The sequence below is a fragment of the Bubalus kerabau genome, chromosome 8, assembly GCF_029407905.1.
Source record: "Bubalus kerabau isolate K-KA32 ecotype Philippines breed swamp buffalo chromosome 8, PCC_UOA_SB_1v2, whole genome shotgun sequence".
NCBI lineage: Eukaryota > Metazoa > Chordata > Mammalia > Artiodactyla > Bovidae > Bubalus > Bubalus kerabau.
The window spans coordinates 51,374,441-51,389,249 of NC_073631.1; the positions used below are offsets into that span (position 1 = coordinate 51,374,441).

The window sequence follows — 14,809 nt, forward strand, 5'->3', positions numbered from 1 at the left end:
GAGGACAAAATAAAAAGTGTTTGTACAAGTCCCACAAAATCAAAAAAAATCTCCCAACTGGAGTTCTTATTTTTATAACATTCTTCACAAACTAAAATTTAACCTACTAAACACTTCTTTCTCCCCCAGACCTCCAATGTTTTCAGTTATTTTTGTTGATTTTCATTTAGTTGTCCAATTATTGGAACTTATATTTTACCTCTGAAATTATCAAATGTTTATAACCATATAATTAACTGTGTCTTCTCACATCACCCCTGATTATGATCCTTCTACCTACCTTTCCATTATCTTAAAAAAACAAAAAAAAACAAATCCCCCTAAATTCATCCTAAATGGTCATCTTGAAAACATCTGACCTACTCCTTTGGTATCAGAAACCTGGCTTTCTCCTCTTCCACTCTTGTTGGTCAAATGACAAGACCTAGAGGTCACAACGCTCTTGGCTCCTACATCGTAATTCCATGGTTATCTCTCAACACTTTCTCATTCAATGTAGGTATTTCAGTCAACACATAGTTCCCGAGAATCCTATGTACCAGCCCTTGTTAAGTGCTATGAAGATAGAGATGAAATTTGCTTTACAGCCCAGTGAAGAAATGTGCAGGTGGAGTGATAACTATACTTTTTATAATAGATGATGAAAGAGCCCCGTAGGAACAGGGAAGAACTAGTGCCTAAATCTGTCTGAGTCAATCCTCTCCTGAGGTCCACACCAGGTATTTAAACATCTTCCCTACTTCTGCTCTGATCATTTACTGCCCTTTACTGCCCTTCTTTCTTCCACAGAAATTTCAGCACTAAATTATAAGTATTGACATTCTTCCTCTTCTCCAAGGATTCACCCAGAAGGTCCTACAGTTTTACTCCAGAAACAAAGTTGCCAGGGCCTAGATGGCTATCTGCCAGCAGCAGATCTGTGAGTAGCTGCACAGGAGAAGCAGCTCTATGCTCTATGTTTGAGAGGCTGGCTGAGAGGGAGAGCAAGGCCAAGGCCTGTGGTTGCTGCAGGAAACCAACCCACTGACACAGGAATGTGACAGAAGAACAATGTGACAGGGTCCAGCCTCAGGTGGCAGCAGAAGCCTAGCCTCACCCTAGCCCTGCTCCCAAGGTGGCCTGCTTCCCCTGCTCCCTACCCTATTCCACCCTGTTAGTTTTGGAAAAACTGAAGAACTAGGCATGGGGGGGTGTAGGATCCTCGGTGACTATGTCACAACAGACAGCTTTTCTAAAACCTATCCTGTGCTTGCATGCGTGCTAAATCACGTCAGTTGTGCCCGACTCTTTGCGACCCTATGGACTGTAGCCTGCCAGGCTCCTCTGTCCATAGGATTCTCCAGGCAAGAATACTGGAGTGGGCTGCCATTCCCCTTCTCCAGCGGATCATCCCGACCCAGGGATCAAACCTGTGTCTCCTGCATCGCAGGAGGATTCCTTACTGCTGAGCCACCCGGGGAAGCCTGTCCTGTACTATACGTGTACTTTTTGAGTCATCATTTTGAACTGCTCCACCTCTAAGCTCTCCAAGCTTGAAGACAACTTTCCACACCTCCACTTGCCCCTACCCCCTTCCCTCTTACAAATTCTCTTTAATGTGTACAATTTGCCAAGTACTTCCTGGAAGTGAGGAATGTAGCAATAAAGTCAGCTAAAAAAATTTCCTGCCCTCTTAAAGAAGAAATAAAACTTTTAAATGACTTAATTGTGGAATATAAAGAAGAGTAATAAATTCTAAGAGAAGAAGGAAGCAAAGAAGCCAGAGAGCAGTTTTTATCCAACTTTAGATAGAGTGAGGCAAGGCAAGGCTTCCTGGGAAGATATGAGGAAAAAGGAGGGAACAAGTTACATCAATTTCCAGAGTAGGCACTTTTATGAGGAGAGAAGAAGTGCAAAGGCCCTGAGAGGGGACTTATAAAGGCCCTGAGAGAGGACTTATACCTGGCTGAGTTTGCCAAAGAGCAAGAGGAGCAGAGCACTTAAGTGACAGGAGAACAGTACAAAATGAGGTTTAAGAGCAAACAGATGGAACAAAACATGCTGGGTTTTGTATAATAATAAAAACGCTAGATTTTACTCAAAAGAACTTGCTTTTTGACCTGACTGTGATCAGTGCTGTAAAATCCTTTGCTCTGCTCATCCTCCATCAGCCCAGCATTTCAAGGTGCTCTCATGAGCATCCTGATTTTTCTAATTTACCTTCCTTTCAAAGCTGTAAGAAATATCTCATTTAGATGGTCTCTGTACCTGCTGCTAAGCTGCCCAAGCATTCCAGAGAAAAAAGAAATTGTTTCTATTGAACCCTGATACAAACCCCTTAATTTCAAGAGACTTGAAGCTCAAGGTATTAAAAACCTTCTTTGCAGTCCTTCACTCTCTATAGCAGACCATTTGTTTCTACACGAAGACCAAAACTACTGCAATGATCTTTGTCAACTTGATACCAGCTTTTCTTTTTCCTCTGTAATTTCATCTACATCTGATTTTCTTCTTATCCCAAAGAAAGAGTAGCTTTATTCCTTTGTTGATATCAAAACCTCAGATAAATTGAACCCACCTCCTCCTTTCCTAGTCTCTCTTTTTTAGAAAACTGCTTTATCTAGACTTACATTCAATTCAACCATTTAAAGTATATATTTGATGGTTTTCAGTATATTCATGGGTATGTGCCACCATCACCACGCTCAAACCTAGAACATTTTTATCACCTTCAAAAGAAACCTCATACCCTTCAGCTTTAAAATCTTTCCCCTTCTCACTCCGTTCCCAGCCCTATGCAACTACCAATAGGCTTTATATAGGCTTTATATCTCTAGAGATCTGCTGTTCTTGACTTTCATATGGATAGGATCATACAGTATATGCATTTGTATTTGGCCTTTTTCACTTAGCATAACTTTTTCAAAGTTTAGGCATGTTGTAATAAGTGTTAGTACTTCATTCCTTTTATGGCTGAATAGTATTCCACTGTGTGGATATATAACATTTGGTTATCCATTTGTCTGCTGATGGACATCTGGCTTGTTTCTATCTTTTGGTAACTATGAATACTGCTATAAACATTCATTAAAAATTTGTGTGTGAGCATACTTTAAAAAATTCATTTTATGTGCTTTGTTTTTATTGTGATAACATACATAACACGTGAGCATTGTGCACAATAAGGAAGCACCCACATATTGATCTCATTTGGCTGACACTTGGCTTCAGCTAACTGGCAGCTGACAGCAGCATGAGAAATGCTGCAGTGCTGTTCTTCCTAGGCAGAAAGCCCTCTGGCTGGGAATGGTGGGAGAGGGAGCCCTTGGTTCCTGGCTGCCACAGTTTGGAGTGGAGCTTGTGCCTTGCTGAACTGGGAAGAGGAAGGGAGAAAACAACTGTCTTGGTTCTAGTATCACAGACTCTTATGGAATTCTTTCTACCAAATTTTCATAAACTTTCTTGCATTGATGATTTTTCATTTGCTGTTTGCTTTTAAAATCATTTCCAGAGGCACTGAGTTGTTTGGTTTTGTTGTAATAGTTTTCACCAGATTCACTGGGGATGGGTCAGCAGAGCGGGAAGTGCTGTCATCCCAGAAGTCAATCTCCTCATAGTCTGCCTTTCATCAATTCTAATAATGCTCTTGTATCCACTGGCTCAGATGGTAAACTGTCTGTCTACAATGCGGGAGACCCGGGTTCGATCCCTGGGTTGGGAAGATCCCCTGGAGAAGGAAATGGCAATCCACTCCAGGACTATTGCCTGGAAAATCCCATGGACAGAGGAGTCTGGTAGGCTACAGTCCATGGGGTCGCAAAGAGTCGGACACGACTGAGCGACTTCACTTCACTATATCCACCATTCCACACTTAGCCCTTGAACCACCTTATTTTGCTATAGCAAGAGGTCAATTCTCAGTCCTAAGCTTCTTCAGCTTTTCAACAGCATGTGACACAGTTAACCATTCCTCCTCTGACTAATGAACTCTTTCCTTAAGAGTTCCACACAACTTTGCGTTTTCCTCCTATCTCACCATTTTTCTTTCTGTCTCAGTCCTGCAGGCTGCCAATCCTCCAAGAAAGCTATAAATTCTGGAGTGCATATCTTGGGCCAAAGTTCCCTTTTCTCTTTACATATATCTTCCCTATAGAATCTCCTCCAGACCCATGATTTTTCAAGATCTGCATAGCGATGATTCTCAAATATGCATTTCTAGCCCTGATTCACAGTCAACTACCTTTTCAAAAAGTCTATAACATCTCTATTTGTATCTTTGATTCAAGAGTTTCAAAAGAAAAACCTTTGTTCAACACTACTTGATGAGACCATGGCTTCCAATCTTTGGTCTTCTCCCAACTTGTCCATACATATCCTTGATTCTTCTTTTCCTCTCAAATCCAATCTACTAGCAAGTATATCTAGAAGCAATCTGACCAGTTCTCACCACCTCATCCACTCATCCTATTTTATAGGTCATTGTCATTTCTTGTCCGGATAAACAAAACAGCTTCCATTTCCCACTTCTCTTTCCCTGTGGTGATGCTTTCCCTAGTTGTCCATATAGAAGCCCTAGTGTTAATTTTAAAGTGTTTATCAGTTCATATCATTCCTCTGTTTAAAAGCAATGGTTTCTACTGTTTTGAATAAACTCCAAATCCCATACCATAGTGAATAAAGCCTTACATGATCTTACACTTTCCTCCCTCTTTGAGCCAATTTCATAGCCCCCCCCCCCCCTCCTTTCACTGTGTTCCAGCTTTCTATTCCTCAACATTTCCATCTTAGTTTTCTCAAAGACTCTACATCTGCTGTTCTCTCTACCTGCAGAAATCTTACTCCAAATCTTTCATGGCTGATTTCTTACTGAGGTCTTGGGTCAAAGTTATCTTCTCATAGAGACTGTCCCTCACCACCTTATATAGGGCACTCTATCATGTTGTCTTGTCTTTTTTTTGGTGGGGGGTGGTGGGGGGGGTGGAAGGGGCGTGGTTGTAGGACCTTAGTTCCCCAACCAGGGATTATAGCCAGGCCCCAGCAGTCAAAGTACTGAGTCATAACAACTGGACCATCAGGGAATATGCTTGTTTTATTTTCTTCATAACAAGAACAGCTCTCAAATTCAGCATGAATACTTAATGATGAAAAATGCTAAAAAAAAAAAAAAAAAGAAAAATGTTAACCTGGTTATTTGTGCCTTGATTATACTCAGATTCTTTCAAGATCTTGTTCATTACCTCTTGCTCTCTCCACTGGCTACTTCTATCTATAAACACTCTCAGTTTTCCCTCTATAATTAAAAACGACAAAAAAACCTTCCTTTGGCTCAGCTACCATGGTCAAATTTATGTTTGACTCTTTGCCTCACTCCTCAAAAGAATATGTAAAACATAATACAATTGTTCCTTACTATTCTCATTATTTTTTGGTTTCTTAGGGTACAGGTCACAACTCTTCTTCCACATCAGCTACTTTACTGAAGTTAGTCTCCAAAACGTGACAATGATATCCCACTAGTCAAAATAAAAGGTTTTTTTATTCCGATTTTTTTCTCTACATTGAATTTACTGTCTTTCCCCTACCCCCATGAGTAACATATGCTCATTTTAAATAAAAGCAGGAATACAAAATAAAAACTCTACCTATTGGAGATAAAGCATTACTACTTTTTGCTATGTATGTTTCCAGGGCTTTTCAGTACAAGCATATGAATTTGAAAATAAAACTAAGCCAGAAATAGAATGATACTACATATTTTATTTCATATACTTAAAAAAAAAAAACCTTAATATACTGGACTGGCCAAAAATCATGTTCGGGTTTACTTCATGTTTAATGTGAAAGAGTAACTGAAGAGAACAAAGTCCCTTCTGTCACTTCAGCCTACTCTTATGCACTTACTCTACCAATCAAAACTTATATAATCTGTATTTTACCAGTCAGAACTTCTTACTAAAGTGGCTACAATTCAACTGTAAGTATTCAGGAAAAAATAAAGTTGAAACAAACATTAAAAAAGCACTCATAAATCTATCATTTTTCTTACAAGGTAGGTGATAAGAATCTGTTGTTACTTGAGTCAATCACATCACAATAAATGATTCAAGTGTTTAAAGGAAGTGTGCAAACCAATCAATTGATTTGGTACTTACAGAGAAATATGAAAACAGTACTTCTTTTCAATTTAGGAGGAAAGCTGGCAGGTTTAAACTTATTGAGTTGGTACATTGTTTTCCAATGTGGCTTATAAATATCACTACATATACTATACTCATGACTCATCTAAGAGACTTTCAGGTTTAATTTCAACAGTACTTAGCTTTTGCCCACCAGACTAGAACCTATCCCAGCATAAGATTTGTTTCCACTATAGTTCCTGAACATACCAGTTCCTTTTGTATCACATTTATGCCACTGGCCCATCAATAATGATGCTATACAATTACAAGTGTATTATAGTATCAATTGAAGGACAGTGACTACACATGCTCATCTCTTAGCTTCTATTCACCTTACTTGGTGATATCCTTTAAGACAAATTCTCAGTCGGAATCAGGCTGCTCAACTAAGGATAAAAGTTTGACTCCTTAAGTTAAAAGTGTTGTGAAATCTTTTAAGGTAAAAAAATTAATAATAATTACAAATATTCAGAAAGATTAACATTTCCCCAATTTCTAACTTGTAATAAAAATAAAGGACAAAATCCTTAACGTGCCAACAAACAGATTTGATTACACAAACATACTCATAATCTGGCTTTTTCGGTATGAATACATCTTGTGTATCATCTTCCATGTGTTGTAAGTCAGCATAGAGGTCTGCAGTTCCACTTGCATTAAAATTTCCTTGAATATTTTGGCTGTATTGTTGAAGACGCTTCCATAAGTCATTATAAAGCCGCAATAATTTTGGGTATTCGCCTTCAAATGCCTGTTTCAAAAACATAGAAGCTGCCAAGCAAAACAATAAAATGGATTAGATAAATGATAAAACAATAAAATGTAGCAAATAAAGTTTCTTTTGTATATGAAAACCGTGCTACAAATAGCCTATACCACAGGACAAAACAAAGGTGTGTTTTAATAAGGCTTTTCAAAATAATACCAGTAGCAGTAATTTTCCTCCCAGACTATTTACTGCATTTGATATATGGACCATATATTGGGTTGGCCACAAAGTTCCTTTGGTTTTTGAAACTTAATCTATAAGGAAACAAACACATTGATGAAAAAAGTTGAAGATTTTCAATTTTTTCTTTCAAAAACTGATAAAATACATAGAAAATCAGGAAGCATAAAAAATACCCGACCACCACCCATGACTTACTTAAATTGACATTTATAGAATACTTCATCCAAAACAGCAAAGTAGCCATTGTTTTCAAGTACACATGAAATATTTACCAAAAATGACAATTGTTAATGCCATGAAATCATCTGAATAAATTTGAAAGGTTTCAAATCAGACAAAGTATGAAAAATCCAAATAGTTTTAGATAAGAAATCATAACAGAAAGATATATTTAAATGACCCTGGATAAAAATCCAAAAGAAGAATTGCTAGATCAGTTCTATATTTAATTTTCTGAGAAACCTCCGTACTGTTCTTCATAGTGACTGCATCAGTTAATTATATTCCCACTAAGAAGGTACAATGGTTCCATTTTCACTACAACCTCATCAGCACTTATTATTTCTTTTCTTTTTAATAGTAGTCATTCTAACAGGTGTGAGATAATATCTGTGTTTTTTATCTGCATTTTGCTGATGATTAGTTATGCTAAGCATCTTTTCATGTACTGTTGCCCTTCTATATGTTGTCTATAGAAAAATGTCTACTTAGAACCTGTCCATTTTGTTTTACTGGATACTTTGGTTTTTTGCTACTGAGTTGTATGAGTTCTATATATACTTTGGATATTAACCCCTTATCAGGTATGTAATTTTCAAATATTTTTTCCCATTTAGTGGGTTTGTCCTCTTATTTTGTTGATGGTTTCCTTTGTTGTATAGAGGTTTTTTGTTTGATATAGTCCCACTTGTTTATTTTTCCTTTTGTTGACTTTGCTTTTGAAGTCAAATTTTAAAAATCATAATGAAATATGACTATATACCTGTTAGACTAGCTAAAACAAAAACCAAATGTTGGTGAATACAGAAATACTAAAACTCTTATATACTGTTGGTAGAAAAGAAAAACTGATCATTTTGCAAAAAAGTCTGGCATTTTCTTAAACTGTTAAAGATATACCTACCATATGGTCAAACCATTCCTCTTCTACATGTTTATTCAACAGAAATAAAAGTATATGTCCATATAAAGATTTATATATGAACACTCAAAGCACCTTGATTTGTAATAGCCAAAAACTGGAAACAACCCAAATTGTCCATCCACAGGTGAATGCACGTACAAACTGTAGTATACTTGAACAACGGAACACTACACAGAAGTACACATTACAATATGGATGATTCTAAATACAATCCTGCTCCATGAAAGGCAAGTAAGAATCCATAATACATGCTGTATCATTCAATCTGTACATAGTTCCAGGAAAAGTAAACTAGCTCAAAGTGACAAAAAGCTTGTCAAGAATTTGCCTGGGGAAGGAGAAAGGAGATGGCAGGGAGAGGAATTATAAAGGGGTACATGGAAACTTTCTCTGATGACAAGTATATTCACTGATCTTCACTGCTGTGATGCTTTCATGGGTGTGCATGTATGTCAAAACTTAACAAAACTGTGCACATTAATTATGTTCAGGTTATTGTATACCAATTATACTCTAATAAAAAACTGTTTAAAAAAATCTCAGTGAGGACTTCTTTGAAATCCCTCCTCCCCAATGAAGAAGCCATTCACTATGGCCCTGAGTGTTCCCACATATTCTTGCAGGGTATGTCAACAATGAGAGGCCCTAATTGCTCTTTATCCAGGCCATTTATCTGTAGCAAAGTTTGCATCTGTAGCAAGTAGCCTTGAAAGATGAAGTAACTTCTTCAGCACACAAAGAGCAGGCTTGCTTACTGCTTACAGCAAAAGTGGCAGATTCTCCCAGCTTGAGAGAGACAAACTCACAGCATACTTACCACTGAACTGCGTCTCCCTGTGAGACATGGAGGTGTGGGGAGCCAAAAAACAAAGATGCCAATGCTCACGCAGCTTGGTATGCTGAGTAATAAAGTCCTTCTGCTCTGACCCAGGAGTCTTATGTCTTCTGACAATATCCAGAGCACTTTGGCAGGCTACCCTTTCTAAGTAGGGTAAATATCTCAGATCTTTCACAGTTCTTGAGCTTCTCAAAGCTAAATCATATTCCTTTCATTATAGGAATCTGCTTTTTCCCTTCCCATTTACCACAATTTCCAATTTTATTTATGTAATGTATGTTTCCCGTACTTGACTATAAACTTGATGAGAACAAGGACAAGACTCATTTTCTTCAATGCATATTTGGTACTCAATACAGCGCTTGACATAGTAGAAATAAAGTAAGTATCTCTTAATGATAGAATAAATTAAGTTTTGCTTTTCAATGGACAACATGCTCACTTTCACAGAAATCTTATCTATGCAGAACAATCCACTGTTCAGAGTTTCAGAAAGCCAAACTGTGACTATATCATCTCAGTAAACGTGACTGACTCATTGATTCTAAGTTACTTAAATCAAATACATTTAAAGTTTACAAATAAATATTGTGTGGTAATTCCTGAAGTTAAATTCTACTTTACTTTCTTTTATAAGTAGGTTTAAAATGTTCACATCAATTACCTATAAACTTGATTACAATCAATTACTTATTTGATAAATGTCTATAGAACTTAACTGCAATGTCTATAGAACTTAACTGCATATCTTAATAATCTAACAAATCATTTACAGATAGAAAATGACAGATTACTAATTCCCAGTTACTAAGTAATCCATTACTCAGATTATGCCTTCATATGAGCAATTGAGCAATATTGCTCAATTCTTTTTGAGCAATAACTAGTGACTCCAACATAGACACTAACATGGAGAGGAAATTCATCTTTATTTCAGTAGCTTGTTTTATGAAGATTTCTTCATAGCAATGAACACTGTAAGAAATTATTTATTAGTTTGTGTTGACTGTCTGTGCTCCCTCTTCAGAATGCAAGTTTAATGAGACAGGGATACTATTTGATTTGTCTCTGTATTTCCTTTACCTACAATAACACCAGGCATTGAATTACTGAATGAACAAACTGAAAAAAGGATGAAGAAGGACCTAGGTATGGAATTAAATCTTTTCCCTAGATTCTAACAGCCTAGACTTCATTACCTCACTCTTCCTAGACCCCCTAGTTTATCCCAGAGCTGCAGCTCTCACAGATCTGGCCTTAGTCTTGAGTAGCCGTGCTTAATCTCAGCCTGTTTGTCTGACTCTGCCAGCACATCTCCCTGTGTGAAGACTCAACACCTCATCTCTCAGCCATTGACTGGAGTCCTGACCAAGAAAGGGCATCACTCCTGAAAACTCCCATCAGCCTCCAGACAACCAAATCCTGGTCAGTGTGAAATCTGGAAGGTGGACTAATTGACTCAACAAGTATTTGCTGATCATTTACTATATGACAAATGCTGTTGTAAATGGTGCATACGCAGCAGTGAACAAAAAAAGCAAAGTTCCTGCCCATGAGGAGTTTATGCTCCAATGAAGGAGAAAGACACTAAACAAATTAGTATGTAACATAATATCAAGATTAGAGAATAGTGATGTTGTTGTTCAGTAGCCCAGTCATGTCCGACTGTTTGCAACCCCATGGGCTGCAATGTGCCAGGCCTTCCTGTCCTTCACCATCTCCCCAAGTTTGCCCAAGTTCATGTCCACTGCATTAGTGATGCCATCCAGGCATCTCACCCTCTGATGCCCCCTTTTCCTTCTGCCCTCAATCTTTCCCAGCATCAGGGACTTTTCCAATGAGTCGGCTGTTTACATCAGATTATCAAAATACTGGAGCTTCAGCTTCAGCATCAGTCCTTCCAACAAGTATTCAGGATTGACTTCCCCTGACTGGTTTGATCTCCTTTCTGTCCAAGGGACTCTTAGGAGTCTTCTCCAGCATCACAGTTTGAAGGCATCTATTTTTTGGCATTCTGCCTTCTTCATGGTACATCTTCCATAACTGTACGTGACACTGGGAAGACCATAGCCTTGACTATATGGATCTCTGTCAGCAGAGTAACGTCTCTGCTTTTCAACACACTGTCTAGGTCTGTCATCACTTTCTTGCTATGAAGCAACAGTCTTCTGATTTCATGGCTGCAGTCACTGTCCGCAGTGATTTTGGAGCCCAAGAAAAGGAAATCTTTCACTACTTTCATCTTTTTCCCTTCTATTTGCCATGCAGTAATGGGGCCGGATGGATGTGAGAGTTGAACTGTGAAGAAAGCTGAGTGCCAAAGAATTGATGCTTTTGAACTGTGGTGTTGGAGAAGACTCTTGAGAGTCCCTTGGACTGCAAGGAGATCCAACCAGTCCATTCTGAAGGAGATCAGCCCTGGGTGTCCTTTGGAAGGAATGATGCTAAAGCTGAAACTCCAGTACTTTGGCCACCTCAGGCGAAGAGTTGACTCATTGGAAAAGACTCTGATGCTGGGAGGGATTGGGAGCAGGAGGAAAAGGGGATGACAGAGGATGAGATGGCTGGATGGCATCACCGACTCGATGGACATGAGTTTGAGTGAACTCCGGGAGTAGGTGATGGACAGGGAGGCCTGGTGTGCTGCAATTCATGGGGTCGCAAAGAGTCAGACACGACTGAGCGACTGAACTGAACTGAATGGGGCCGGATGGCATGATCTTAGTTTTGTTTAATATTTAGTTTTAAGCCGGCTCTTTTACTCTCCTCTTTCACCCTCAACAAGAGGCTCTTTAGTTCCTCTTCACTTTCTGCCATTAGAGTGGTACCATCTGTGTATCTGAGGTTGTTGATGTTTCTCCTGCCTATTCTGATTCTAGCTTGTAACTCATTCAGCTTGGCATTTTTCATGATGTGCTCACGTACAGATTAAACAAACAGGGTGACAGCGGACAGCCCTGTCGTACTCCTTTCTCAATCTTGAACCAGTCAGTTGTTCCATACAGGGTTCTAACTGTTGCTTCTTGACCCACATACAGGTTTCTCAGGAGACAGGTATTGGTCTGGTATTCCCATCTCTTTAAGAACTTTCCACAGTTTGTTATGATCCGCACAGTCAAAGGCTTTAGCCTCTGTAGTCGATGAAACAGAAGTAAATGTTTTTCTGGAATTCCCTTGCTTTCTCTATGATCAAGCGAATGTTGGCAATTTGATCTATGGTTCTTCTGCCTTTTCTAAACCCAACTTGGACATCTGGAAGTTCTTGGCTCACATAAATCTGATGCCTAGCAGCAAGATTTTAAGCTTGACCCCACTATCATGGAGATGAATACAACTGTCCAATGGTTAGCACATTCTTTAGTACTACCCTTCTTAGGAACTGGGATGAGGATTGACCTTTTCAAGTCCTATGACCACTGATGGGTCTTCCAGATTTGCTGACATATTGAATGCAACACCTTGATGGCATCATCCTTTCGGTTCTGAATAGCTCTATTGGAATTCCATCACATCCACTAGCTTTATTAACAGCAGTGCTTCCTAAGGCCCACTTGACTTCATACTCCAGAATGTCTGACTCTGGGTGGCTGACCACACCATCATAGTAATCTGGGGATAGGCAGTAGCATTTTATTTACTGACGACAGGGAGGGCCTCTCTGAGTGAAGTAAGGATATGACCCATTTGGATGCCTGGGGAAAGAGTGATTCAGATGGAGGAAATAGCAAATGCAAAAGATGTGAGGTAGACAATCCCAGCAGAGGCTGCTGCTCCTATTTTAACAACCTGCCATGCTCTTGGCCTGAGAGAGTAAGCCTCCATAGCTATGTTAAGTCCCTCCTTTTTAAGTACATTGCTACTCATTTCTAGTTCATTCCTTTCCTAATAGGCTCAGTTCCCAAAACCTGTCTTGCATCTAAATCATCTAGTACTATGAAAGTAAAGGAGGGTTTGGTATGTCTTGGAAAGTATTTTCTGTTTCATAATTGCATTAGATATATATTGCTACACAATAAACTGCCACAAATGTAGCTGCTTATTTTAAAAAACATACATTTATTATCTCACAGTTTCTATGAGTCAGACATGCCGGGTCCTCTGCTTCAGGGTCTCTCCTAAGACTCCAATCAAGCTGTCAGCCATGGCTGGAGTCTCATCAGAAGGCTTAACTCGGGGAGAAGATTCCAAGCTCATGTGGCTGTTGTCAGGATTCAGTTCCTGATGAACTGAACTTGATTGAGGGTCTCAGTTCCTAGTTTGCTGTTGGCAAGGGGTCAACCATACAAAGTGGACCACTCCAATATGACTGCTTATTTTATCAAAGCTTGTAATCCAAGAAGGCAACAGAGAGTGCTTGCTAGTGAAATGGAAATTACGCTCTTATGTTACCTAATCATACAAGGGACCTCTTCTTTGCATGGTCTATAGATTACAAACAAGTTGTACCTGTATTCAGGGGGAAAAGATAACACAAGCGTATAAATATCAGGAGGGAGGGATCAATGGGAGCAATCTTTGAATCTATCTGCCCCGATAAAATGAATGATACTTCATTCACATCAATAAAAATGATAAAAAGTCAAATGCTGAGGGCCACCCAGCAGTCTGACAAAGACCTATTTTTCAAATACTGATACATTATAGACCTGGTGGCTCAGGCAGTAAAGAAGCTGCCTCAATGTGGGAGACCTGGGTTCGACTTCTGGGTTAGGAAGATCTCCTGGAGAAGGGAATAAAAACCCACTCCAGTATTCTTGCCTGAAGATTTCCATGGACAGAGGATCCTGTTGGCTACAATCCATGGGGTTGCATGGACCCCATGGTTAGTTAGTCGACTGAGCGACCAACACAGACTATATTATTCCTTCGTATTTAATAGTTTCATATAAAAAACCGTTTACAGTATTGTTGAAAAATAGACCAAATACACTACAGAAATAGTTCCACAATAAAATAATGGTAAGTCAATTGCACCCAAGGTAATGAATTTTCCCATTACTCATAAAAAGAACTTTTCCTTCTAAGTTCCAGAAATGTATGGTCCAAGTTATATATTAAAAGCAATCAATGTTTATATGACCTAAAACTAATTATAAATGTATTTTATTGAGGATTAATATGGCTTTTGATTTAATTTTAAAGTTATGATTTAATAAAACTAAAATCAGAATAGAAAACAGACCTTTTTAAAGCTCAGAGAAACCCTATTTAAGATAAACAGATATTAAAATGGAAGCTTTAGATGGAAAATCTGACCAAAGCCTAAAACATTAAGCTTTGAATGAAGAAACTGAGTTTTAAAAAAGCACACACAATCTAATATTAGCCACTTGCACAAACTACACTACACACACACATAATTAAGATGCAATAACTGTCTGAAAATATCCAGATATGGCACCTAAGAGATTTTTTAGGTTTTGTTTTTTCATAATAACAGCAATACAAAGTATGGTATCCAATACCAACTGGGTATGTATTCTACACCATACCCTTCCCTTTTAACAGGAATACAGAGCATACACGTTCTTCTCCAAACTCTTAATTAACTTTGAATCCATTTATGATATGAAGATGACCACTCTCATTATCTCACAATAAATGTTGCAACAAAAATAAAGGTCACCTTCAACTTCTTACCCTCTGCTGCTGCTGCTGCTGCTAAGTCGCTTCAGTCATGTCCGACTCTGTGCGACCCCATAGACGGCAGCCCACCA

General features: G+C 38.6%; 1 protein-coding gene across 4 annotated transcripts in view; it reads right to left on the reverse strand.

Annotated features, from left to right (window-relative positions):
- COG5 (component of oligomeric golgi complex 5) overlaps positions 1-14,809 on the reverse strand; it is a 288,655-nt gene that overhangs the window by 64,575 nt on the left and 209,271 nt on the right. For all 4 annotated transcript variants that reach the window (XM_055590250.1, XM_055590249.1, XM_055590251.1 and 1 more), the window contains exon 12: positions 6,725-6,929. In XM_055590250.1, the coding sequence (XP_055446225.1) occupies positions 6,725-6,929 (205 nt within the window). The remainder of the gene's footprint in view (positions 1-6,724; positions 6,930-14,809) is intronic.